Below are 27,488 nucleotides of genomic sequence, written 5' to 3' on the forward strand. Positions count from 1 at the left end.
TTGTGTTACTTACACAGAGCACTTTGTGTGTTAATAGTTTAATCTATTCTATTAATAAAGTTCTGAAATAATTTCCTTCTGAAATGTCTTCCCTGTTATCCCTCTTAATTGTGCAAATTTTCTCCAGACATGATAATTAATTGTTGTCTTTTTATTGAGTAAACTGCATCATCATCTCAGATTTCCAGTGTCAGAGAAAAAACAACTGCAGTAATGTTGCTTTTAACTTGTTAGCCTGAATTTAATCTCAGTTGTATAAAACAAATGTGCAATGCAAGATACACCAGTGTCCTCTTCACCTTTTGAGAAGGTGAAACTTTTTGATCACATGTTTCTTAACTGCTTGTCAGCTTGCTTCAAGGAGATCCAGTTTGTCAAAATGTTTGCCCGTAGCTTGGCCCACACTAAATGATCAAATTGACCAAAGATCTGAGCAGCAAAAAGGGCAGCTGCCTCAGGAAACAGAACAGTGGAGCAGCCAAGACCTAGGAAAACAAATGGCACATTTAGAAAATGTCCACCTCACACAAGAAACAAAATACATTTCAATCACAAAGAAAATGGCAAACCTCCACCCTCTACCCAATCCTCCACTTTTACTATGATTGAATTAAAAACACTCAGAGCTTTGCACATATGGACACTGCACTTTCTTCCCCCATTCTTCACAAAACTGCTCAAGCTCTGTCAGATTGCAAAGGATCGGGAGTGAACAGCCCTTTTCAAATCCAGACACAAATTCTCAATTAGATTGAATCTGGACTCAGTCTTTGCCACTCCAGAACATTGATTTTGTTGTTTTTATGCTATTCCCTTGTCGCTTTGGCTTTATGCTTGAGGACATTGTCTCACTAGAAACAACATCTTTTGCTGCATTTATTTTACCCTCTACCTTCACAAGCCTTCCAGGTCCTATGGACCTTAAGCCAAACATAGCATTTAGTCTGAAAGCCAAAAGCTCAATTTTGGTTTCATGAGGTGATAGAACCTTCTTCCATCTTACTTCATCTCCCACAAGTCTTCTAACAAACTCTAGCTGAGATTTCATGCCAGTCTTCCCCCCCCCCCCCCCAAATCCAAAACAGTGGCTTTCTCTTTGTCACTCTTCCATCAAGTTGCAACTGGTAAAGCATCTGGCAACAGTTGTATGCCTAGACTCTCCCATCTCAACCACTGAAGCTTGTAACTCCTCCAGTTGTTGTACCCTCTTGGTGGCCTCCTTCACTAATCCCCTTCTTGCATGGTCTTGAGGACAGCCTGCTCTTGGTAGATTTACAGCTGTGCCAAATTCTTACTATTTCTAGATGACTGACTTAACTGTACGCCAAGGGACTTTCAGTGACTTGGAAATGTTCCTGTATCCATCTCCTGACTGATGCTTTTCAATAACTTTTTAATGGAGTTGCTTGGAGACTTTTGTCATCATGGTGTAGTTTTTGCCAGGATACTGGCTTACCAGTAGCTGTACCTTCTAGATACAGGTGTATCGTTACTACAATCAATTGCACACAGGTCTCCAAAAACAGATCTCCATTTAACTAAGTATGTGACTTCTAAAACCAAATGGCTGCACCCATGATGATTTGGTGTGTCACACTAAAGGGGGTGAATAGCTTGTGATCAATTATTTTGTGTTTTATATCACAGGACCAGGATATCGAGGCTGGGGGCTAAGTACGGGCTGGTGCAGATTACTACTTGAAGCAGCAGAACCCAATGTTGGGATGGAGCCAGGCCAAATTGAAAAGGTAAAAGGTGCCGGAAAGATCAGGGTGTCAGGGCCAAAGGCAAGGTTTGGGCAGATTAAGAACGTGGATTTATGATGTTTACTCAGCTCCGCGCTGAACTACAGGACTCTCTTGGGGACTTCAGTTCAGGAACACTATTTATTTGCATGATTCTCCTCCCTCCCCATTGCACACTGAGTGTTCGACAGTCCTTTTTAATGGGTTATTCTCTTATATTTTTAACCCATATGGTGTTTGTTTCATGGCTGCCTGTTAGGAGAAGATCTAGGTTGTATAATGTATACTTTGATAATAAATAGTACTTTGAATTTTGAGAACAACCCGTTTCTTAATGAGGCATTCCAAACTCCTCATCAATACATTGAGCCCAATAATACCCTAATTTTCTTTATCGTGTGCCATCTTGTTGACTGCTTTTTGAAAATCCAAATACATGGCCACTAACTCTCACTTTAGAACTCTAAACTTTACGATCTCATTCAGATGCCCTCAACATTTTTTCTTTAATACATGTTAACTCTCTCCAATCACACGATTTAAGTGAAGTGTTATCAGGAACCATATTAAGACATCATCACTGATTTTTTTTTTGAATAGTGGATTACACACTTCACTTTCCAGGTCAAAGCGATTAAGATCAAAATCAAATCAAAAGCACTTTCCCTCAAAACAGCAGGATGCAGAACACGTTTGGGGAACTTCTAAGAACTTAAAACAGGTTGCAAACAAATCTCTACATGGTCACTGCCTAGACCAAGGGTACCCAACCTTTTAAAAAATGCCATGGACCCCTGCCATTAACTGAGGGGTCTGTGGAACCCCTGGCCTAAACACAACCCGTGGTCTCAAATATACTAATAGCAGCCCGCTTTGAAGTAAACTCTAATAAGCACCTATGGATAATACAAGTTGAAAAAATATTATACATAAACAGGAAATGTCACAAACTTTTGTTTTAATTTTGTTCTAATTGTTTTCTTTCTTGGATAAAATGTTGGACATGCAACTGTAAATGACAGACAGTAGTAATGCAGGTAGATTATCAAATTATAGAATCAGTTTGGATGTAGCAAGAACCAGGACACTGAAAATATTGGTAGATCAAAAAAACCATTAAAAAAATGCATCTGCAATTTTTCCCCTTTCAGTCTGATGTTCACTCTAATGAAGCCATCATAACCAAAAATACTTGACACACAGGTTAATAAAGACAGGGGCCAACAAGATTCCTCAAAACAACCAATACTAAATTAAGCTGGATACATTATCTAAAGAGGTGCTCAGAGGATTCAACAACTTACCACTAGGCATTCGCAGTGACGACCAAATATCTTCAGCACCCCAATCAGCAGATATGGGAGGGCAGTTTATAACAGGACAAGTAGTGTTTCCAGACAGCACTGGTCCCAAACCGTTACTTCTGCCAGCAACTGCCACAAATACTGTATGAACACCATCACCTGAATGTTAAGAAATAAAATGCTATCAGATCCAGTTCTTTCAGATCGTCAGCTCCACTTGCATTTTAAATTCCAAATGTCAAGTAACCAATAAAACACAAGCTGGCTTAAAGATTGACAGCACCACATTCCTGTGAAACAAATTAATCTTGTACTGTAATACAAGTTATTATAAAAGATAGTGCAATAGTAATTATGAAGGAAGTTAGATAAGGGAATAGTGCAATAAGGTCTGTTTTTTTGAGAAATATCAACTCAACATCAATAAATGGACATCAAAATACTAGATGCCAGAAATCTGCAAATAAGAGCTTCTACTTGAAACATCAATCACTTTTCTTTCCATAAATGCTGTTCAACCTGATGACTTTTCCCAGCAATTTGATTTTATGTAAGCATCATTTCATTCCCAACTTCAGCAAGGCTACTTGGGTAGACAGGAGATGCTGAGGAAATGAAATGTACAAGTATGTGAAGTCAAGTTTATTGTCATTTTACTATATACATGTATAGAATGTTATAGCCATATAATGTTTACAGAATCGAAGCAAAGTTTTCCAATTAAAACAATTTTATATTGTCTAATGATCCATAATTGGGGCCACAAGGCTAGGAATTTCTTATGAAATCCAATTTGCTTTCATATCAAGTCCAAAATGCAGGCATGCAAAAGAAATTAACCTAATGATTACATGCCTGTAGAAAGTTTTACATCAGACAGCAACTCTGTACACCAAACCAAAAATCATATGACTGGAAGCAAGGCATCAATAGAAGATAATTTCATGTACTGCATGTGATACCATTACAGCTAGACAAGCTGTTCTTTGCTTAATATTCCAATTTTCATACATCTCCCCTTTCTGAAGGACAACAGGAAAATATTCAGTGTTCCTAAAAATGAGTGGCATGGAGGATTCAGTAACTCATACTATACATCTTAATCGGTAATTTAAAAAACACCTTGAATCTAGCATTCTCTGCCACAAAAATGAATGGGTTGATCTGCAAAAGACACCCAAGGCAAGATAACTCAGGAAATTGTTAAAATGCAAAAATCAAAAAACTTGTTAAGCTATTGCTTCTTTTGTATTGTTGCAACTTAATTGATAAAGCTGTTGCGTTTATAACCAACATGTACAGTTACTCATTGTGGTCACATAGCAAGATAGGTTAAATTAAACCTTGAAAGTAAAACAAAAAAAGACAAATCTCAATGCTGTTGAAATAGCGATTGCTAAAAAAAATAAAATCTAGTATTAAGGACCATCACTTAATCACATCAGCCCAACACTTACAATCAATTTTAATTAGCAAATTCAACAATACACAAATTGATTATAATGGTTTACATTAGGTTTCCTCAGGATATTAAGTATTTATAACTTAATAACACTATATATTGTGATTAACAAAGTTCAACATTGAGACCTCAAAAGGATTGAAATTCACAAACTCCCAAGTATTTTGATTGGAGGTATGACATTACTGTGGTCAAACCTAGCTTCCAACACAATGATCTTTTAAAGATCAATGGCAAATAAATGTAGATGTACTTGATTATCAAAAAACAACAGGTACTCAAAGTCAGCAATAAATTCTGCTCCAAATGCAAATCAGTTAACATCTGAAAAAATCAAAAAATTGCCATTGTGCTTACACAAGTGATTGCACCAGAAATTCCTTAACCTTTGTCTTCCTTTCAGGTTAAGGAATTTCTATGTAGTCTTTCCTCAAAGGAAACCTACACAGAAAGAACCACATTTTGTTACTGCTTTCAAGATAAATAAATGTTAAAACAATTTAAATGCAACTCACCAGTTGCATCAGAATAGCAAATACAGAAAATGGATTGCTAGTATCAAAGATTATTTGGCAATTTTAGGAAAAAAATTTCAAGACTTGGATAAACAGAACACAACCTTCGAGAAGAAAAATCAGTGATTCCAATCTTCTATTCCCCATTCATACTTCCCCACCCTCTCCCAAAGGTCAAAACTTCTCTGAGGGAGAGAGAAGTTAATGGTGAAAACTTGGGGAGGCAGCTAGAACAAGACATAGATGAACCAAGGTGGAATTCGTGGAAGACAAAATTGCACGAGAAAAAAAATTTCTGGTGGGAATTGTAGAGAAAATTAGAAATAATGGAAGAACAAAGCCACCTACTAACTACTGCCAGTTTGCTTTTCTCTCTGGCTACCAAGAGAATTTAGTTCCCATTTTAAAACTAAAAAAGGGAAACATTCAAGTATATCAAATATATCACTAAAGACTGCAAAAAAACCCACAAGCAAAAGTTAGAAAATATTGCAGTTCATGAACAAGTACGGTATATTTAAACAGCTCTTTTAGCCGACAGGCTTTGTGTGATAGTTCAAATCTGTGAATGAGAAAGAACTGCATACAAATGGAATGGGACTGATATTTTCTTTTAGATTATGAGATTCCAAGGTCAAGATTGCAGATGTGTTTTGGAATCCACTTGATATTTCTCCCCATAAATACCAGTGCGGAGATCAATTTAAAATTCAAACAAAATTAGGCAGAGCTAGTGGGAACTGTTTAGCATCAGCCAATTCAGATTCATTGCTCGTAATTGGCTGAAGACAGCTAATTAATGCAAAAATTCCCATATCTTGTAGTGAGATGAATTTGAAATGTCCTTCCCAGCTATTTGCAATACACTATATTGTGTTTATATTTTGTAAAACAAAACAAATCCACAATTAGGCTTTTTAAATTCCCATTAAAGTAGCACAAAATCTGAGTTAGAATTTTAACCCCTATTCCCCAGACACATGTATAATCATAAAGTTTGCTTACCTTCATATTCTGCTTTAATTTTCAATGTCTCATCTGTACCCTTATGAGCTGATGAAATCCTCAGTTCACAAGGTATGCCATAATTTGCACATGCTTGTTTTATTTTTTGGCCATGGCCAAGATCACTGCTGGATCCCATAATTACCACCACTCTTTTGGAAAAGTTTGTCACTAGCAGATTCTGCATGGATATTTGAATAAATGAAGTTAATGTAGTTTTCCTTTCAGTTTAGTGCAAAAGATTAACATCAGATTCAGAAAGTTTTCCTGTTAACACATTCACAATTTTATGCATTTGCAATGCAGCAATAGATCCAGAATTTAAGATTGTTAGATCAGGTACTATCACAGACCAGCACAGAAATTACAGACAGTATCAAGTGAGCTTAATAAAATAAATAATAAATGGCTATCCAAGAAAGCAATGGAATGGTCAAGACTGGAAATTTGAACAATGCATGGTCGTAGGCAACTTCCTTTAATCAGATAACATCCATTAAAAAGATGCTTAGTGATTTACAAACTAAAGAAACTTTGAAAATACCTGTACTTTTTCTGCTACCCATTCAAAGTTTCTCTTGACTACTTGCATAGCTTCAGGCGTTACTTCTTTGAGATCACGATAAACCTAAAAGGCAAAAATACAAACTGAACACAGCCTATCCATAAAAAACAAACTGTTAAATTCTGTTTTCTTTTTTAAAAAGCTACTGGTAACATTAAGATACAAACTCAAAGGCAACACTCTTGCAAACTATGTCTGCAATTAGGAAGCAACTAAAATGAACGCACTATTTTTAAATGAAGAAAACAATATTCAGCTAAATCCCATTTCACTAAAACAATACAGGAGTTCAAAAGTAATCGTGAGCAAAGCAAAGATCTGAAGAACACTGTATTTAAGTTGATGACAACAATGACAGCAAGTTACCAGTTACTTCTCTAGTAGGAAGCATTTTTCAATACTGTATAAAAATTTATCAACTTCAGTTATGATTAAAAATGAATATTTACAAAGTTTCAAAGTTACAATGAAGTTGGAAATCTCCAAATCCATCTAATATTGCTTACAAAAAGGGCATAGTAGGAATCTACATTCCATTCCAACCCTTCAAAATTGTAATCTAGGAGAAACACTATTCTATTAGAAGACATTGTTGAACTGTATGACGAATGAAAAATAAGCTGGTGAGATCGATTTAATTTTATAAAACACAAAACCGACAAATAAGGAAATCACTAAAGACTAAAAATAATCAGCATAGTGGACAAAAACAATTACGGCAATATTTGTTTTAGTTTTCCTGCAGTCTAGGAGGAAACATGCTATACCAATCCAAGATCTCTTTACATCTGTCTTTGCAACAGGTGCCTTAGCCCCTGACAAAATCTAGCAGCTTTGAGCGAGATCATGATGTGAAATAGAGATCTGGGATTTAAGCTACACTTAACTCCTCAGAGGGAGTAAAAAAAATTCAAATCTATAGACTAAATACTGACCTGTTTATCCTTTTGCAGGCTTCGATCCCCTAAAGGCCACAATCTCCAAGAGTCATTGTCAATCACATCAGCAAGTAAAATCTCCTTGGTAGAAGCACAAACTCCAAATTCCACCTACCAAAAAGAAACTATTAATAAGTTCATACAAAAAATACAGCTTGCTTTGTTACATTGGAAGATAATTACTTACTTTCATATCCACAAGTGTACAGTCTTGAGTTGCCCAGGCCTTCTCCAATATCTCAAACACAGCCAAGGTGGTACGATTCATGATATCTACTTCACACCGTTCAATTTGCAGCCCTCCACAGTTAAAATGAGCTTCAATCACTTGTTCTTCAGACCACTGTGGATCATTGTTGGCATCATCCTAAAAGAAACTTGCAAATTAGTTACTTGACATGAAAATCTCCTAGCATCAATCTTCATTAAACTATTTGTTGCTTGAGCACCAAGTCTAGGCTGACAATAGAACAATCGGATCTCTGTACGGTTAGAGGTTCTGACCTTCAGATATTTGCTCTCAGGTAAATGTATTTTTTAACAAAAGGCTCAAAAGACCACTGGCAGTATTGTGATGATCCTCTGTCCTATTTGATATTTATCCCTTGTCGTGGTTTCTTCGTGCCTCACAAATGATCAGGAGACGCAGAAGATTCTTCAAGAAGGGTTAAACTTTAATTTGCAAATCAAAGCTGAGACAGTCATTGAGCTAGTCGCTGATTGCCCACCGATCCCCGGACACAGCATTTTTTATAGCAATCTCCTGGTCCAGTTGTATTAGCATATGTAATCGATCTATAGTTGCGTATTACACGTACTACACGTATATCATGTCCCTATTGTTTCTATCAATTGACTTAATCATGTTTTAATCTACATCTCTTAGCTACTTCTCATTAACACACCATTGTCTTCTACATTCTTAAGATTTCAGTCTCCTACCAAATTGGGTACATGCATAGCAAATAAAAAACTCAGAACTGAGCAATGTTCTCATCTACATTTCTTTAGTTCTTTAGCTACCTCTCATTAACACACCATTGTCTTCTACATTCCTAAGATTTCATTCTACTAAATTGAGTACATGCATAGCAAATAACTGACTTCATAGTTAAAATTTATACTTTTATAGTCCAAAAAATTTATACTTTTATACTCCAATACCCTCAACCTCACTAGTCACTTTATTTCTTAAGATGCTCACCTGTCAAATATTAGCACTTGGCTTTTCCTCCACTATAAAAATGACAGCACCAATAATTTCATTTTAAAGTCAAATAATACAACACAAATCAGTAGTTTATGCTGACCATAACTATCTATACTAATCCCATTTCCCTGCACTTGGTTAGAAGGTTTCTTTGTCTTGGTAATTGAAGTGCTGATCTAGATACTCATTTGACTTGAGTATCTGCCTTCAGGGACCATTGCAAATTCCAATCATCTTTAGGATGGGGAAAAACTTGTTCCACAGATCCCCTCTAAACCTGTCGTGGTTTCTCGTGCCCCACAAATGACCAAGAGACGCAGAAGATTCTTCAAGAAGGGTTAAACTTTAATTTGCAAATCAAAGCTGAGACAGTCATTGAGCTAGTCGCTGATTGCCCACCGATCCCCGGACACAGCATTTTTTATAGCAATCTCCTGGTCCAGTTGTATTAGCATATGTAATCGGTCTATAGTTGCGTATCACATGTACCCCACGTACATCTTGCCACTATTGTTTTTACCCATTGACTTAATCATGTTCTAATCTACATCTCTTAGCTACCTCTCATTAACACACCATTATCTTCTACATTTTTAGGATTTCATTCTCCTACTAAATTGGGTACATGCATAGCAAATAGCAAGTTTAAAATTTATACTTTTATACTCCAAGCAAGTCTAAAATTTATACTTTTATACTCCAATATATCCCCTCTTTGAGGGTCTCACACAGAGAAAAGACTAAGAGTCTGTGCACAAAAGCCCCAATAAACTCAAGCACTTATTCCCAAATCTCGGGTTAAAGTATAATTTTCTGCGCCACGACCTCAAAGTATTCTCTCCCTGTTACCCTGGGCCACTGAGCCAAAAACCTGTCCCTCTGTATCTGAGACAGGGAAAAAGACTAATCAGCCCTTACAATCTACTCCCACACTGTCGTTTTGCTCTTGTTCATCCTGCAGGTGTTGTAGGCTGTAACGATACATTTTCGGTGTTTCTTTCTCCACTAAGCTTGCTTCAGTAATTGCCATGAGCATTGGAAATTGTTTGGTTGCAGCACGTACTACAAGAGATTTGAGACAAGGAAGAAAACAGCACAGCACAAGCGCACAGCTCAACAATACTGACAGTTATTGCTATTTTAGTCAGCCATGCTCCCCATCCTCCGAGTCTACTTTCCAACCAGTCAGAGAACTGATGTTCAAATCCTGCATTCTGTTTGACCTCCGCCCGCAGATTCTTTAATTTATTCATTGCTCTGGTGAAAGACCCTTCTGGGCTAGTATTGTTCGGTATGAAAGTGCAGCATTGTTCTCCAAACATTACACACACACACCCATTTTCTGCCAAAAGCCAATCCAGTACCTGTCTGTGTTGCCACGCCATCCTGCTAGTTGCATCCAGCTGTTGCCCTAAGGCCTCCAGTGCATCATCGGTGTAGTTGATGAATCTCTGTTGATTGTAGTATATATAGTTTATCCATTCAACATTTTTGCTTACCCCTATCACAGGTATGATAGCTTCCCAGTGAGCATCTCATGCGGTGTCAGGCATGTCATTCGATTAGTTTGCATGCGGTAACTCATCAATGCTAACGGTAAAGCATCGACCCAATTAAGTTTAGTGTCTGCACAAATTTTGTTTAGTTTGGCTTTCAGGGTTCCATTAATTCTCTCTACCATGCCCTGCGACTGAGGGTGGTATACACATCCAAATCTTTGCTTTATCCTCAGCGCCTGTAGTACCAGTTTGACCACTTTCTGGATAAAAGCTGAACCATTGTCAGAGCTAACTTCTGTAAGTATTCTAAACCGTGGGATCACTTCATTTGTCAGAAATTTTACCACTGTCTTTGCCCCTTGATCTCTTGAAGGTACCACCTCCACCCATCTGCTAAATCGATCGATTACTACCAGCATGTATCTTTTCCCTCTCATTGTCTTTATCATGTCTACGCAATCAATCACTAGATGTTTAAATGGTCCTTCAGGTACAGGAATGTGACCTATTGGGGTTGTAATTCCCTTCCGAACATTATTCTGTGCGCATACCTCGCACTGTGACAAGACAAAGTCCACTGAAGCCTGTAAATAAGGTGACCAAAAACCATCCTTCTTTATTTTCTTTATCACTTCCCCCCTTGCACAATGGTCCATCCCATGCGCTTCTGAAATCAGAAACATCAGTAGAGGGGTGGGCGCTACCAACAAACCATCTTCCATGCTCCACAAGCCTTCCGGGTTCTGCTTGGCCCCCCTTCGTCTCCACATTGTCTGTTCTGCCAAAGTTGCCTTCCCTTGTATTTCAATTAGGTCCTCTACCACAGGTTCTGGAGCTAGGCTTACCTGGGGGGCAATGACAGCTGATGTACATCCAGACGCTTTTCTGGCTGCCTCGTCCGCAGCTTGATTTCCCTTTGTTATTACATCATTTCCCTTTTTATGTGCCTGGCATTTTACTATAGCCAATGCTTTAGGTTTCATTATGGCTTTTATTAAGTCTAGAATTTGCTGACAATGTTGTATGGGATCTCCATTACTTTTTTAAAAACCTCTCTGTTTCCACACTGCCCCGAACAAATGGCATACTCCATGAGCATATGCCGAATCAGTATAGATGTCTACTTTCTCACCTTCCATCATTTCACATGCAGCTGTCAGGGCTTTGATTTCCGCTAGTTGGGCAGAACACGGTTGGGGTCATGGCTCCATCCTAATAATCTTATAGCTCGACTGATCCTGCTGCACTACTGAGAACCCTGCGTGATTTCCGTCATAATCCCTATAACAAGAGCCATCTACGAACAGAACCTTTTTATCTGCATCCTCTAGTGGTTCTGCCCGTAAATCTGCTCTCAATTTGGCAAATGCCATCATCTTCCTTACACAATCATGGGGTTCTCCTTCATAGTCCAAAGGGACAAAATCGGCTATATTACTGGTAGTGCATCTTTGTACAGTTACATCTGGAAATTTCAATAGCATCTGATACGCTGCTATCCTGGCTGGCGTCAGCACAAATTTCCCCCTTTCTAGCAATTCTGCTACTCTGTGGTGTGTGTACAGAGTCACAGGATAGCCCAGGGTTACCGATGATGCCTTTTCATATGCATAGTACAGCACCGCCAATCCCTGATAACAGGGTGGGTACCCCTGAGCCACCTCATCTAGTCTTGTACTGTAGTATGCTATTGGCTGCTTTGCTTTTCCTGTGCCTGTCTCTTGTGTTAGAACCACTGTGACATAACCCTCCTGTCGGTTGGATACATACAAATGAAAAACCTTCTCATAGTCAGGCAAAGCTAATGCTGGTGCTGACTGCAATTCCTGCTTAATAGTATTGAAAGCTATCTCCGCCTCTCCATTCCACTGTAAGCCGTTCTTCAAATTTGTATGTCCTGCTTCTTTCATTATCTTTCTCAAAGGTGCCACAATCTCAGCATATTCTCCTATCCAATCTGAGCTGTACCCTGCCATTCCCAAAAACGTCATCATCTGCCCTACAGTCTGGGGTTTGGGGGCCTTAGTTATTGCCTCAATCTGATCTGGTGCTATCGCCTTCACTCCCTTGGATATTACCCTGCCTAAGTACTCCACTTGCTGCGTGCAAAATTGCAGTTTCTTTTTGGATACTTTATGTCCTCCGTGCGCTAGCTTCTCTAACAGAGTTATAGTGTCCTGCTCACACTGTTCCTCGCTGTGGGAGCAAATCAACAGGTCATCCACATACTGTAACAATGTACTTTCCAATGGCATGCCCTCTAGGTCTGCCTTCAATACCTGATTAAAAATGTGTGGTGAATGTTTAAATCCTTGCGGCATTCTGGTATAGGTATACTGAGCACCTCTGTAAGTAAATGCAAACAGATACTGACACTGGTCGGCCAGAGGAATGCTGAAGAAAGCCGAACACAAATCAATCACTGAAAAGTAACTTGCTTCTGGTGGAACATTAATCAAAAGCGTGTGTGGGTTGGGGACTACCGCTGGCCAGTCCTCTACCACATCATTTACCGCTTGCAAATCATGCACCAATCTCCACTTAGATTTATCTGCTTTTAAGACCGGCAGCAACTGGGTATTGCATGGACTGTTTGTTCTTTTAAGCACTCCTATTTCAAGCAACCCCTGCACTGTCGATGCTAGTCTCCTGGGTGGAATTGCTCCCCTTTTCAGCTTTATTTCCACCGGACTAGCTGTTTTTATTTTCCCTACGTCCATGTCATGCTGTGACCACAGAATAGACGGCAACTCATCTAACCTTTTATCTTTCTGCTGGCCTCTTTCCTTTCCCAGCAAGGGCATGTGTGGTTGGGGAGTTATTTCGACCTCTCTCACTGTTATCTACACTTACCATTATTTTAATGCAATTGTTGTCTTCTGATATCCACACCTCTGGCTTGATTTTCCTCCACACTGTTACGGTTTCAGCACTCTTAACTAAAGGTCCTAAGTCTTTAGACTGATATCCCTTGTTTACCAACAACGTTACGTGGGGCGCAGCCTCCGGTATCCTGTACCATTTTTCTAAAAAGGTGTTCCACTTAACTTGTAAAGCTGCCCCTTGCTTTCCAATTATCACAGCCTCCCCTTCCAGGTGCTGCTGGGTACATGCCTCCAGGTGCCATCTCTCCTCTAACTCCCTGTTCTGAGTCTTGTCAAAAATCACTGTACAATGTAGCTCAGATTTGGGCATTACAGCCCTGGGTAATATAGCCTGCACGCCGTTTTTCCATTTTTCCCAGGTTTCCTGAATCTGATCTGCGATGTCTCCTATCCAAAAGACATTAGCCTTCTTGTCTTCTCGCACTATCAATTGAGCCCCTGCTCTTTCCACACTCAGCCCATTTCTGGTGCATTCTAATTTTAATTCCAGTTTCAATAAGGCATCTCTGCCTAACAAATTAATCAGAGTTCCTTTAAATACTAGCACCGGCAAAACAATTCCTTTATTTCCCATTCTCAACCGCACTGGAGCCGTGCACTGTGTCAACTGTGTTTTCCCCGAGAACCCTACCGTCTTAATAAACTTTCCTGACATGGGAAGGTGAAGGGCATACTGTGGCTGTACACAAGTGTACGTGGCTCCAGTATCTATCATCATTGGTGTCAGTTGCCCTTCTAACATAACCTGAACAATGGGTTCCTCATCTGCCTCCCTTGTTATCATTGGGTAATGTCCCTTCCCACTCAAGTTCTCGGGGCACCCCTAATACCTCGCATAGGGGTTCACAGGTCCGCTTGGGCCTGTGGGGGCTGGTCCTTGGCTAAACTTTAGTTCCCTTCTTATCGGTTCCTGCTGGTGTGTGACAGGCCATAGTGTAAACGGACAATCTCTTCTCATGTGACCTGGCTGATTACATTCCCAGCACAATCTCTCTACCTCTCTTTCCCCCTGTTTCCTCACTGGTCCCCTCTGCCCGTAGCTCCTCTGTCCCCCTCCTTGGGACTTCCAGTCCTGTCTGGGCTGTTTGAATTTAGTCTGTTCCTGATAGGGCATTTGTGGGAATGCTCCCCCAAAGTCAATTATTGGCATGGGGTTTTCCAGCCTTTGTCTTACAGTATGATCGGTCCCTCCATATAGCAGTGCTTTGTCCAGTTCGATGGCTGTACTCGAACCGGTGGTTGCTGGCAGCTTCTTTTTGTTTTTCTCTTTTTCTTTCTTTTTGAGTTCTTCGAGCTGCATTTATATTAACTTTCTTTGCACCTCTTCCTGCTGCTCAGCCAACCTTCGCTTGTCTTTCCGGTATTTCTCAACCACATGGACTACATGGTCTTTAAATTCTTGTGGGGTCATTGACGTTAGCCCAACCACCTCCTCCAGTTTGGATTTTACTTGTGGAGGCATTGCATCCAAAATGCTATGTCGGAACAGTGAGGTCATAAATAAGCTATTCTCCACCTCTTGCTCAGTCTCCAGTCTCCACCTTTTCAACTGGTTTTCTACGTAGGCTGCTGGGTTTTCAGTGTCTCCCAGTGGATCCCCTTTTAAGGCTTTGGGGTCCACTTTGGGTGGATAAAGCTTTCTGAAGGCCTGCCATACCCTCTGCCTCACTCTGTCAAACCCATCTCCATCAGTTCTTGGGTCGTTCGAGTTTACTATGCCAGCCATTTCCATTAGTTCGTTAAATTTGGAGGTTCCCATCAACCTTATCAACAGTGCCTTCAAATCTCCCATAGCCAATAATCGTCCCGCTGTTTCTTCTTCAAAGGCTCTAAACCATTTCCCTGCTCCTTCATGTAGATTGGGCAGAGTGTTTTTCAGCCCTTCTAGGTCGTGGGATCCCCAAGGGATATACTGCACTTGTCCTGATCCTTTAACTAACAATGGCATCATTCTTCCTCCTTCTTCCCACCTGCCCTGGCTCTCCTCCTCACCTGACTCCCCATCTGTCTCAGGATATGTCTTTACTGCCTCCCACACAAATGTCTCCGGGGTCCTGCTCTTCCCTCGGTCTCCTTGTGGAGTCCTTCCTTTCTGTCTTGATTCAATACTTGGTTGGCCCCTGGAGTATTTTTCGCATCTCCTCTGGCAATCCCCTCTCTCTCTACTTCCGCAAGTCACTCCCCTACTGCCTCCTTCTGCTCTTCTAGGCTTCTGCCTCCTACCTCTTCCCCACAAATTCTCACATCCTCTCTTTCTTTCCACTTAACTCTTGCTCCTCCAATGAGTCACTTTCTCTTTCTTCCTGCCTGTGTCTGTACACCTGTGGCAGGGACTCATGATCCTTACTTGTGCTTGATTCCCTTCTCTCTTGTGTTTCTCCAAGACTCTCATCTCCTATCTTTTTTCCACCTCTTCTTGAATGCCTCATCTCTTCCTGCCCTGATGAGCCACTTTCTTTTCTAGTCTGTTTATTTCTATAGTATAACCGATACTCCTCATACTCCTTTTCCTCTCTCAAGTATTTCATCTGTTCAATCCCTTCTTCCATTTCTCTCTGTGCCTGTTCCACCTTTATCCTTTCTGCCTGTATCTCCTTCCATATCGCCGCTTTTTCCTTCTCGTATTGTTTTTTTTCCTCCTCATTATACCAAACTTGCACTTCTCCCTGCATGTTTACTGTTCCCGTCAGCAGGGGGCACTGCTTAGGGGTTCCTTCCTCATTATAGGGAGGGGGCTTTTCTGTTTCTTTCGCATCCGGGTACGGAGCCGAAGCCAGCTTCTCACCGTACCCTTCCTCTCTCTCTAACAGGCAGTTTCTCCAGCACCTTAGTGTTTTCCTCGCTTGTAATCAATATTCTACCTGTCCTCCTCAGCCTTTCCCCCTCCGTTCTGAAGAGTTTTAGCACTTCCATTTCTCGTTCTCTTTTTTGCCCTCTTTTCTTAGATTTATCTTTTGGTTTGTAATTTTTAATTAGTCCCTCCATTTCTTCGCACAAACTTACATCAAACGTTTCTTCTCTTGGCCACTTTGTGACCAGGTTTTTGGTTCTTTTTTTTCCCATTTTTCTGAAGTTTTTGTGATCTCATGTTTATTTATCGGGAATTTTTTGCTCAGAATCTCTACTGCCGTTCCTTTACCTGTCACGTTATTCTCTCTTTTAAGTTATTTCAGAGATTCACAGTTCGTTTACTGGATATTATTTACTCTAATTCTATGCCTAGTCTATCGTCTATCTACCAGTGCTTTAAACTATATATTGGACTGTCCTTGTTTCCTATTCTGTTCTGCCCGTACAGACCTCTATTCAGAGCGGTACCCACAGAACTTGCTCTTTGCACCTTGTCTGTTCAGACCCTTATCTGTTAAGGCGGTATCCATGAGGATTTTCTACTCTAATTCTATTCTATTTTCCTTTCCCTGCCCGTTCAGCCCTTTGTTTCACATGAAGCGGTACCCACAGGGATTTACCAACACCACATGGACTTTTTCTTAACTTAACTTACCCTAATTCTATGCCTAGTCTATTTTCCTTTCCCTGCCCGTTCAGCCCTTCGTTTCATACGAAGCAGTATCCACAGGGACTTACCAACACCACGTGGAATTTTTCTTAACTTCTTATTAACTTATTTGTACTTACCCTCACTGCAGTGTTCTTGATCAATCCTCTGAGCCTCCTGTTAACCCTCAATTCTGCCAGATTCTTTGGACCGGAGAGACACTTCGGCAGTGGTTCCACACTTCTGAGACTCCAAGACCTCCCTAAAGCCAACAGAATTCTTAGTCCAAATTGTCGCAAAAAGCGCTTACCTTTTGTTTGGGTGCACCCTTAATTCTGTTAGCCTTGTGGGGGTCCCTAGAGGACTGGGAAGTGTCCCCAGAGGACTGGGAAGCATCCCCAATCTGCCGTTTCCTTTCCGCGGGTCTCTTTCTGGTCCTGCTGCGGTCGCCAATTTTGTTGTGGTTTCTCGTGCCCCACAAATGACCAAGAGACGCAGAAGATTCTTCAAGAAGGGTTAAACTTTAATTTGCAAATCAAAGCTGAGACAGTCATTGAGCTAGTCGCCGATTGCCCGCCGATCCTTTGGACACAGCATTTTTTATAGCAATCTCCTGGTCCAGTTGTATTAGCATATGTAATCGGTCTATAGTTGCGTATCACATGTACCCCACGTACATCTTGCCACTATTGTTTTTACCCATTGACTTAATCATGTTCTAATCTACATCTCTTAGCTACCTCTCATTAACACACCATTGTCTTCTACATTTTTAGGATTTCATTCTCCTACTAAATTGGGTACATGCATAGCAAATAGAAAGTTTAAAATTTATACTTTTATACTCCAAGCAAGTTTAAAATTTATACTTTTATACTCCAATAAACCACCTATCCTTACCCTAATCAGATGCTCTTTAGCCTTAGGTATGTCTGTTACCTAACCCAGGGCCCTCAGTTCTGTATACTTCTATAGGTTTCGCCACCATTCCAAGGAGAACAAGCAACCAAAAGGCTCCATCCCAGGCATCATTCTAGCATAACCTTCTGCACCCTCTTCAGTTTAATTACATCTTTCCTAGAGAGTGATCATTTGAAGTACACAAAACTTTAGCTGTGGCCGAAGCACTGCTTTAGAATGTTTTTAACTACACTTTTTCCTTAAATCTTGGAAACTGCCCTATGTTCCAAACCTCATCTGACGATGGAAATCACCTATATTCTGCTTTTACGACTTATCTACCACCATTGACTCCTTCAGAGATTCCTGGACAAGGCCCGTTCTGCCACACTCCCTAGTGCACAACCATTTATTGCGTTGTTTGTATTCTCATTGATTGCACCCCTTTGCACTTAGCAGGATTATATTCCATCTATTATTGATCATGCATTTTTAAAATATCATAAGCAGCTTCAAGCCAACCTGACAAGATCACTGAGGAAAAAGAGTCCCTGGAGTCCTCCTGTATACTCTATGAAATTTTATAGCTTAGAAGACTTCATTGGTTTATTATTATCTTTTCAGAAAAGAGCCAGTGGCAACTCTTCTACAGACCCACTCAATTGGAATCATGTGACAATTCACGGCAACAAATGCTGTTTCTCCACACTGCTTCTCAAAAGCAGTTTTTATCCCTTTGAACAACAGGAATAATTAGCATGTTAGCATAGCAATTTGTGCAAACGTTCTACAGCATCTGTGATCATCTGGAGTTCAATTCCCACTGCTGTCTACAAGAAGTTTGTACATTTTCCCAGTGAGTTTCCTACTAGATTCAAAAGTAATTTGATTTAGGGTTTATAAGTTGTTGGTGTTAGAGGCATAGCGACCTGTGCAGGCTGCCTTCAGCATAATCCTCAGATATGTTGGTTACTGATGCAAAAAGCAACACATTTCACTATGTTGCAAATGCCGTATGTGACAAGTAAGCAAATCTTCAAAAATAAGCAGCAAGACACTCCTCGACTCAGTTGTACAGTTAGAAACAGGTTCCCTGGGCCATTACTTCTATACCAACCATGATGCCTGTTGATAACAATCCTACTTTCCTGTATTCATTCCATGTTGCTTTATGCCCTGCTCATTCAAGTAGTAGCCCAAAAGCGACTTAAACATTACTGTTTATGCCCCCAATACCTCCAGATGCCTACAAAAATCTACCCCTGCAGACTCCTTATAAACTCCTCCCATTCATCTTGAACCTACATCTTCTAGTTTTAGATGCCCTTGCCATGGAAAAAAGTTACTGGCAATCTTACTTAGCCACGCCTTTTAATTTTATACACTTAATCCCCATCACTCTTCAGCTTTCTTCACTCCAAGGAAAACAGACCTAGCCTATCAAATTGCTCCTGATAATTCAAGACTTGCAATTCAGGCAAACATCCTGTGAATCTCTTCTGCATCCTCTCATTACCTTCCTACAGTGTGCTGACCAGAATTCTAAATGAAGCCAAACCAAAGTTTTGCACAACTGTAACATGGCAACCCAATTCTTGTATTCCCATGTCTTGGCTGATGAGGCAAACTTATCATACGGATTGTTCATCACCCCGTGTATTTTCATTTTCAGGGAGCTATCTAATTTTAACTAAGGTTTCTTTTGTTCTTACCAGCCTCCTGCAGTAGTCTGAAGACAGACACGGTAGTTTTGGTAGAGATAGCGGCCTTGCCAACCATTTGGTCCTTCCTGGCTGCATTTCCAGCTGTAATCTGGTCCTTGGATTTGATCAACACTTGTCCTGGACAATCCAGTAGTTCATACACTTTCTTAGTCTTTCCTTCATTCAGCTTTTTCCGTATTTTATGTTCTGAAAAAATATTTCAACTTCATATGTTTAAAAAGATCATTGGATGAAACTGAAGAAACAGCCTTACAGTCAAGAAAACCAGTCCATTTAACAAGGTGCTGCACATGTCATAGTTACAGCGTTTAAGTATGAGGAGGGAAATCAGTGGGTAGGGAAAAGTGCTACTCTTGCCCCTATACCTCTTGTGGTGAACTAGATATACTTGTCTGACTGCTCCTGTGGCTCCTCCCACAGACCCTGCTGACTGCTCCTGTGGCTCCTCCCACAGACCCCTGTATAAAGGCGACTGTGGGCTGCTGCTCTCCCTCATTTTCCCCAGGATGTAGTGTTGTTTATTCTTCTAGTCAATAAAAGCCGATATCTCGCTTCCTAAGTCTCAGCGTGAGTTATTGATGGTGCATCACCTCTTCCCTCACTACCATTCAGGGATCAAAACAATCCGTGAATCTGTCAGGGTCATCTATTGTACTCAGTGCTACCTATGTGGTGAGGAGTGTGGCTGTTCAGTTGTGTGGTGGCCGGCTCGTCATCGCTTTGGGACTGGTAGGGTGGCAGCTCAGGTAAGCGCTGGCCGAGCCCTGTCCTTCCCTGTTGCAGATGCACCCTGACAAGACGGGGGAGCGGGTTACAAAATGAGCCTTTGCAGACTGATCTGCTCATTCTGTAGTTTTACAGTGGGGAAATGCGCTTGTGATCGGTGTTTTCTTTTTGTTCCATTCTTTGCACGAACTCATTGCAGTTGTTGGAGATCCGAAACCAAACCAGAATGTGCAAGGTTATGCAATTGATCAGGTGGCGTGTGTAGGCAGAGAAACTTTCCAAGCCTTAAGACATTCTGGCCGATCTTCTTGACGAGACTATTTAATTATATGGGGCGGTGTTGTGATGGAAATGAGAAAGGTTCTTTGGGTCTCAAGGCAAGAGCTCTGGACACACAGTTTTAATAATAAGGAGTTTATTTACAAGGGGAGAAAAAACTTGGGAACAACAAAACAACACAAGTGTTCATACAAATGCACTTAGAATAGAGGAGTGTGGGAAAAGTTGGGTCTGCAGTACAATTCATAGGAAAACGGTGTGGGGACGGAGTACAGGTACACATACAAGCAGGGGAAAAGGAACTACAATACTTGCCCCCCCACCCTTTGGCTATGGGCAAGCATGGCTCTTTGCTAAAGGGACAACAATAAACGCTCCCACAACCCTATTCAATGCGCACCTTACCTGGAGTGAAGCAGGGTGGTCCCTCGAGGAAGCCAAGCACAATGTAGCACCCTTTATAGGTCAGGGGGCCAACGGCTTGGTGCTAGACAGGTTAATCCAATTAGGTGGCCAATGGTTAAGTGTGCATTGATTAGTTGGGAGGGGTGAAATGTTGACTGGCAGGTGGAGTGACCTCCGACCAGCTGAGGGCAGTACTGTCACGGGACAGGCACAGCTCTCTGGTTACAGGCGGGTAGCATTTTTTTCGAGTTATATCTTTTAACTGCAAAAACAGTCACACGTGTGCTGAAATTTGATGAAAAGCAAATCCAACAACGTCTGTGGAGAGATGAAATAAAGGTAATGTTACTGCTGGACTAATTTGACGTTATTGAATGTGGCATTAAAGCTGGCTGCACTTTGCCAGTTTTTTTAAAAAAAAAATTTATTAGTTTTTCAAAACATTTTACAAAATTAAAAACCCCAAATCCCAATGAGGAGCATTAATACAGTGCAAGATTAAGCATACAATAACAATATGCTACAAAGGAAGAGAATTTAACAAAAAAACACCTAAATTAAGGACAAGTGAGCTTAGCGTCCTCCCCAAGCCCCACAACACAAGAAAAAAAAACAACAACTCCAGACCAACCACCACACAGTATAAAGAGTATAAAGTCCGGACAGTCAAACTCCCAGACTGTGAATACACTTAGCAACAGAGGATAATAATGCCTACTACCAGAAAAAAAAAGGAGCTGGAAGCAAGGGACCGAAAAGAAGAAAAAAAAAGAAAAAAAACCCCCTAGTCAAGAGGAAGGTTATGAAAGTACTCGATAAAAGGTCCCCAGACCTTATGGAACTTTAGATCCGAATTAAGAACTGAATAATGAATTTTTTCAAGTGGGCGGGGCAACATCTCTCCATCTCTCCATCTAAGGAGGATCAAGCGTCTCACCAGGAGAGAGGCAAAGGATAGTATTCGGCATTTGGTCGGACCCAGACATAAATCTGTCTCGCCCCAAAAACCGAACAGAGCAATTAAGGGGTTTGGTTCTAGGTGCTGATTCAGAATACCCGATAATGTAGTGAAGACATCTACTTTGCCAGTTTTTAATTCTGGGGGGGAAAATTCACTGCAACCATTTGCAAACTGAATGCTTTGCTCAGTGAAAATCAGCTTTTTATAACCTTTTTGCACATTTGTCAGTGCAGTACTGATATTCAATATTTGCAGTAAAATGCATTAAAACGTCATTTTGGCCCCTTGGTTGAATCTATTGCAACTAGTTCATAGGGTTAAATGCGACAAAGTTAATAGCTTCAAGCACCGTTTTCCTGCCCTATCCCTACATCCTTTAATTAACTGAACTACAGATGGGAGAGTTTTAGTAAGTTAATGTGTCGTAGTTTCATACACTTGCAGAGCCAGTCCTGTGTATATAAAGAAAGTTGCATTCCTGTGTTTGGATGAATTTTTTCCCTTACAATTAAACTAATTTTTATGATTTTCCAGAGCAATGTTCTGACCACATGTATCAGGCTATGTCCACACTACGCCGGATAAATCCATAACCGAAGCTTTTTCTCTTCGTTTTTACCCTTCGTCCACACTAAAACGGTGTTTTCGTCCCCCGAAACTGGAGCTTTTCAGAAACGCTTTCCAGGGTGGGTATTTTTGAGAACGCTGCTTGGGCAGATCAGTGTGGACGGGGTAACCGGAGAAACAGAAAACGCTATCAGACAGCAGCGCGCTATTTCATTGTTTTCTTGAACGCAACCTAACAATCTCAGAACAGATGGCAACGAGACTGACACCAGAAGAGTTAGAAATGTACTGAATAAATAAGTATACTCACTTTGCTCTGTTTTCTGTCCTTACTCGGTGAAAGGTGGTTTACCTATTTATGTAAGTACTTCTTTGACAATAGATGTGTAACAGCCTAATGTAACATTGTATGGAAATACAGGATAACACTGATGCAGACATGTTTTATACATTTAACAAGGTGCTTTATTAATGCAACAGTTAGTCAGTTTTTCAATGTTCGTCGTCAGCCGGGTCATACTGTCCGTGAACTCCCGGTCGGTTGCCTCCATACGCTCCAGTATTTGTTTTCTTTTTACTTTTAAGTTCTCCTGCGCGAGAGCCAACAGTTTTAAGTTTTTCTAGTCCATAACTGAACAAACGCGCACTTTCACGGCGAGATTTGACACAAAGCATGTCGCTTGTTTTTGGTAGATGTCCTGCGCATGCGCAGGAGTAGGAGCTTCGCCGAAATCTCCGTGTCAATGTAGACAGAGATGCTTTTAAAAACGCATAGTGTGGACGCCTATTGTTTTTACGCGAAACTGGCGTTTTCAAAATTAACCGGTCTAGTGTGGGTGTAGCCTTAGATTCCCCCTATGTAATCTAGTTATTGATCATGTGGAACATACACACCATTCCAACCAAATATTTCTCTACACACAAGCTTTCTCTCACACAAATATCGTACATTTATCCTTGTATTTTCTCTTGTTCTTTATTTCCTTCACTAACGGGATGTATGTCTCGCACAAAGGACAGTTGTTATGGTTTCTGGACGTTTCGTGCAGCAAGATCTAGACAACTTCCAAGCAAGGGCCAAGTAGTAAATAACATGCATCCCTCAGAAGTACTAGACAGTGACCATCTCCAAAAAAGCATGATCACCTACCTTCAAAGTTCAGAGAGAGTTTATTGTCAAAGTACAGATATGTCACCATATACAACCCTGTGAGACATTTTCTTGTGGGCATACTCAATAAGCCTAATGACTATAATATAATCAACGAAACACCACACCAACAGGGTAGACAGCCAGGATGTAAAAGAAGACAAATTATGCAAAACCTGCAATCCTTGTACCAATTGATCTAGTTGGTCAATTACTGCTGCTGCCTATAAAGAGTTTGTATGTTTTCTCCGTAACTGTGTGGGTTTCCTCTGGGTGCTCTGGTGTCCTCTCACAGTCCAAAGATGTACCAGTTTGTAAGTAAGTTGGTCTTTGTTAATTGTCCCATAATTAGGCTAGGAATAAATCGGCAGTTGCTGGGCTGTGTGGCTTGGAAAGCCAGAAGGTTCTACTCTGCACTGTATCACAGTAAGTAAAATTATGCCCATGTATTGTACTTAGAGGTTGCCCATAGTGCCTGTGAACTATGGGTGGATGGAGGGGCATTGCTCAGTTGCATGGTAGCCGTGGGGGGGGGGGGGGGGGGGGGGGGGGAGTGAAAGCTGCTTTTCAGTCTGAATGTTCATGCAGAGATATTCCTGTACCTCCTGCCAGATGTTAGGAGATTGAACAGGTTATTACTGGGGTCAGATGAGTTCATTACGATTTTTCCGAGCCGGCTGTAGACATTGTGAGTTGTAGATGGTTTCCATATAAGACCATAAGACATAGAAACAAAATTAGGCCCATCAAGTCTGCTCTGCCATTCAATCATGGCTGATCCTTTTTGTTAATCTCCTCCTCAACCCCAGTTCCCAGCCTTCTCCCCGTAACCTTTGATGCCATATCCAATCAAGAACCTGTCAATCTCTGCCTTAGATACACCCAGTGACCTGGCCTCCACAGCTGCATGTGGCAACAAATTCCACAAATTCACCACCTTTTGGCTAAAGAAATTTCTCCACATCTGTTTTGAAAGGGCGCCACTTTATCCTGAGGCTGTACCCTCTTGTCCTGAACTCTCCCACCATGGAAAGCATCCTTTCCACATCTACTCTCTCTAGGCCATTGAACATTCGAAAGGTTTCAATGAGATCCCACCCCCCTCATCTCTCTGAATTCCAGCAAGTACAAGCCCAGAGCATCAAACGTTCCTTGTATGACAACCCTTTCATTCCTGGAATCATCCTTGTGAACTTCCTCTGGACCCCCTCCAATGCCAAAACATCTTTTCTAAGATGAGGGGCCCAAAACTGTTCACAATACTCAAGGTGAAGCGTCAACATCACATCCTTGTTCTTGTATTCTAGACTTCTTCAGCTGAATGCTAAAATGGTCAGGTTAACTGGTACATAATTTCCTTTCTGCTACCTTCCTCCTTTCTTGAAGAGTGGAGTGACATTTGCAGTTTTCCAGTCCTCTAGCACCATGCCAGAGTCCAATGAGTTTTTGAAAGATCATTTCTAATGCCACCACAATCTTTAATGCTATCTCTTTCAGAACCCTAGGGTGCAGTTCATCTGGTCCAGGTGACTTACTAACCTTTAGGTCTTTCAGATTTTTGAGCACCTTCTCCCTTGTAATAATAACTCTACCCACTTCTCTTCCTTCACATGCTACAACATCAGGCATGCTGCTGGTGTCTATATCTGGTAGTTGTATCCCATTAATGTTCTGTGTAGTCCTGATAACTTGTTATGCTTTTTGGTTGATCTTACTGCAGCTAGTGTACCATACTGCCATGCAGTAGGTCAGCATGCTCTCAATTACACATCGGTAAAAGTTTATCAGCGGCTTTTGGGGATGATTTGCTTTCTTTAAACTCCTAAGATAATATAGGTGCTGCTGAGCCTTCCCTGCTATCAAGGAAGCTCTGCTGTGATGTTCACTCCCAAGAAGTTGATGCTGGAGACCCTTTCCACTGCTTCATCGTGGTAAAGCTTGTAAAGAATGATCAGGTACAGGAGGTACCTGAATGTATTTTAGTTATTTACCTAATAGAACCATCCCAAATCTGTGTTCTGTAATGCCACAAAGGGCAAAGGCATAGATACATAGAAACACCACAGCTTTCCGATTCTCTACAAGTAGGACGTTATGTTGACTTAGAAGTGAATCGTAATTCCTTCATGATTGCTGGATCTAAGTCTTGGAATTATCCAACAAACAGCTTTATAGAGTACTTTAACCAGAAAACTACAAGTTATAGAAGGTGGGCTGCTACCAGCTTCTCAATAGGAATTGGCAATAAATATTGACCTTGCTACTAATGTGTGGATGACTTGTCCAGTAGCAAAACAATTTTCCTATTGATTTCCACGTTTCTAATATGTTGTGCGCATTTCACACAGTTCCGTGTAGTGAGTTTGATGTTATGATCACTGTATGAGTACATATTTCAAATACAGTATTTACTGGGAGGATGTACTGGTGAAGACTAGTTTAGCATTCAAACTCTTGATGCTATGGAAGAGCTTAAGGACTAGAATCTTTCATGCCAAGGAAAAACTCCCAGCACAGATTCCTTCCAGTGCTTCTACTAAAAGTCAGGTGTAACATGCTAAATTATAAGAAAAAAATAAATCAAAAACTGAATGCAATTCATTTTATTTTTGTTTCAGTTAACCTTGCAATACTACCGATGGATTGGAAATGCTCCTAATGCCAGTGTAATTAATAAGTTAAACGTTGTTTAGCAACGTTTGATTGCATCACGGGTAGTTTAGTTCTTGTATCCTCCACATTCCTATTTGAAAGTCTATTCAAAGGTTACACAAATAGTGTTCCTGACTGACTTGTTCTTTCTAGGCAATTAATTCAGCAAAACAAATTTTTCCGTTACAGTTTGCTTCCTAAGTGCTTTCATACCCCAAACTGTTCACTCCTTTTCTTCCCTTCAGACATTCCAAAACCTCATTCTTTTGAAAAACATTTGGAAATTTGCCTTAGAAATGCACTACAAAGATGCATCAGTTTTTGTTTGATAATAAGAAATAGGTTGTGATATTTGTTGCTCTATGACAAACATTGTTATCTGAATGGAACTGAAGCCAAGGAGACCAGTTAATATGGAAAAGTTTGTGTATGTTCAGTGACTGTTTGGTCTTGTAAATCTTCAGCATTCAACTTAAGTTTGCTCTTCTCAGCAACAATCAGTATCTTTGCAAACTCTAAAGACAATTTTGGGTCCTTCTTATAATTTCTATTTTCACTTTTATAAGAATGGTAGAATTTAGGCAGAATAAGTTTTAATACAGAAAAGCTGCTGTCAATTCCAGAGCAATTGTACAAAAGAACAAATGAAGAGGAAGCCAAAGATCAGAGTCTGGATTGGCAAGTTCGCAAATTCTTGTAGTAGAATGTGCGATGGAAGCCAGAAATGGTTTCTGGTTTCAGCAGGGAGCAATCAAATTTTTATGTATTAACTATTATCAAATTGACCACATATTTTCTACTAAATAATCAGACCCAAATTAGAAGAAACTTCAGTGTCTTCGATTAATGTAACCAATGCTTGTCCTTGCTGGTCTGTGTATTGCAGATACACATACCTTAAACAATATTTGTTTTGCAATTAATAATTTCAGTTTTTTTGCAGTGTACTGCTGCTGCAACGCAACAAATTCAACATCCTGTAAGATGATGATAATTCTGCTTCTGAAATTTCATTTGCAGAGATAATAGGCATTGGTGTAGGAAAGAATGAATGTGATGGATAGTGATGCAGAGAGAAAGTAAATGATTAAAGTGGTGGTGCTGTCTGAATGAGAGTTGTAAAAGGAGAGTTGTGAGCAGGAGTTATGGAATGGTCTGAAATATTAGAGGACTTACTGGAAATGGGGGATGAGAATCAATGTTAGCAGATATTAATTTTTATAATATGGGGACTGGCTAAGAAAACCTTCAAATGGTGAATGGAATGCCAGACTTTGTCTCAAAATAACAAATCGAAGCCCTGATTAGACTGCATTACCTATGCTTAACATTCATAACAGGTATCTGTATGTTTCAGCTAAGGGTGCTTATATATGGGAAACTATATTGGTGCACATTCTGATTTGAGGAACATACCTCATATCTACCTCATTAATTTTGCAGAATACCTGTAAAGGCAAGTTCACTATGGTGCTTGTTCATCATGTTTAAGTTGAA

At 40.5% G+C, this 27,488-nt stretch overlaps 1 protein-coding gene across 1 annotated transcript; it reads right to left on the bottom strand.

Moving 5' to 3' along the window:
* Positions 1-136: 136 nt before the first annotated feature.
* Positions 137-27,476, bottom strand: LOC140737545 (multifunctional protein ADE2-like). Its single transcript, XM_073063992.1, has 10 exons — positions 27,440-27,476; positions 19,240-19,437; positions 16,768-16,889; positions 10,109-10,195; positions 7,722-7,901; positions 7,532-7,645; positions 6,576-6,659; positions 6,032-6,212; positions 3,050-3,208; positions 137-485 (listed from the first exon to the last, which is right to left on the bottom strand). Exons 1-10 carry the CDS (start codon positions 27,474-27,476, stop codon positions 325-327), a joined length of 1,323 nt encoding a protein of 440 aa, XP_072920093.1. The 3' UTR covers positions 137-324.
* Between the last annotated feature and the right edge of the window lie 12 nt (positions 27,477-27,488).

This window comes from Hemitrygon akajei, chromosome 13 (genome assembly GCF_048418815.1).
Source record: "Hemitrygon akajei chromosome 13, sHemAka1.3, whole genome shotgun sequence".
Lineage (NCBI taxonomy): Eukaryota > Metazoa > Chordata > Chondrichthyes > Myliobatiformes > Dasyatidae > Hemitrygon > Hemitrygon akajei.

What these genes read in the sequence shown, in the direction of transcription:
- LOC140737545 (XM_073063992.1), bottom strand. Translation starts at nt 27,476, where the DNA reads ATGATGAACAAGCACCATAGTGAACTTGCCTTTACAG. An exon ending in TAGTGAACTTGCCTTTACAG is followed by an intron (nt 19,438 to 27,439) that starts GTATTCTGCAAA and finishes ATATTTTTTCAG; the next exon opens with AACATAAAATACGGAAAAAG. An exon ending in TGGCGTGGCAACACAGACAG is followed by an intron (nt 7,902 to 10,108) that starts GTACTGGATTGG and finishes AGTTTCTTTTAG; the next exon opens with GATGATGCCAACAATGATCC.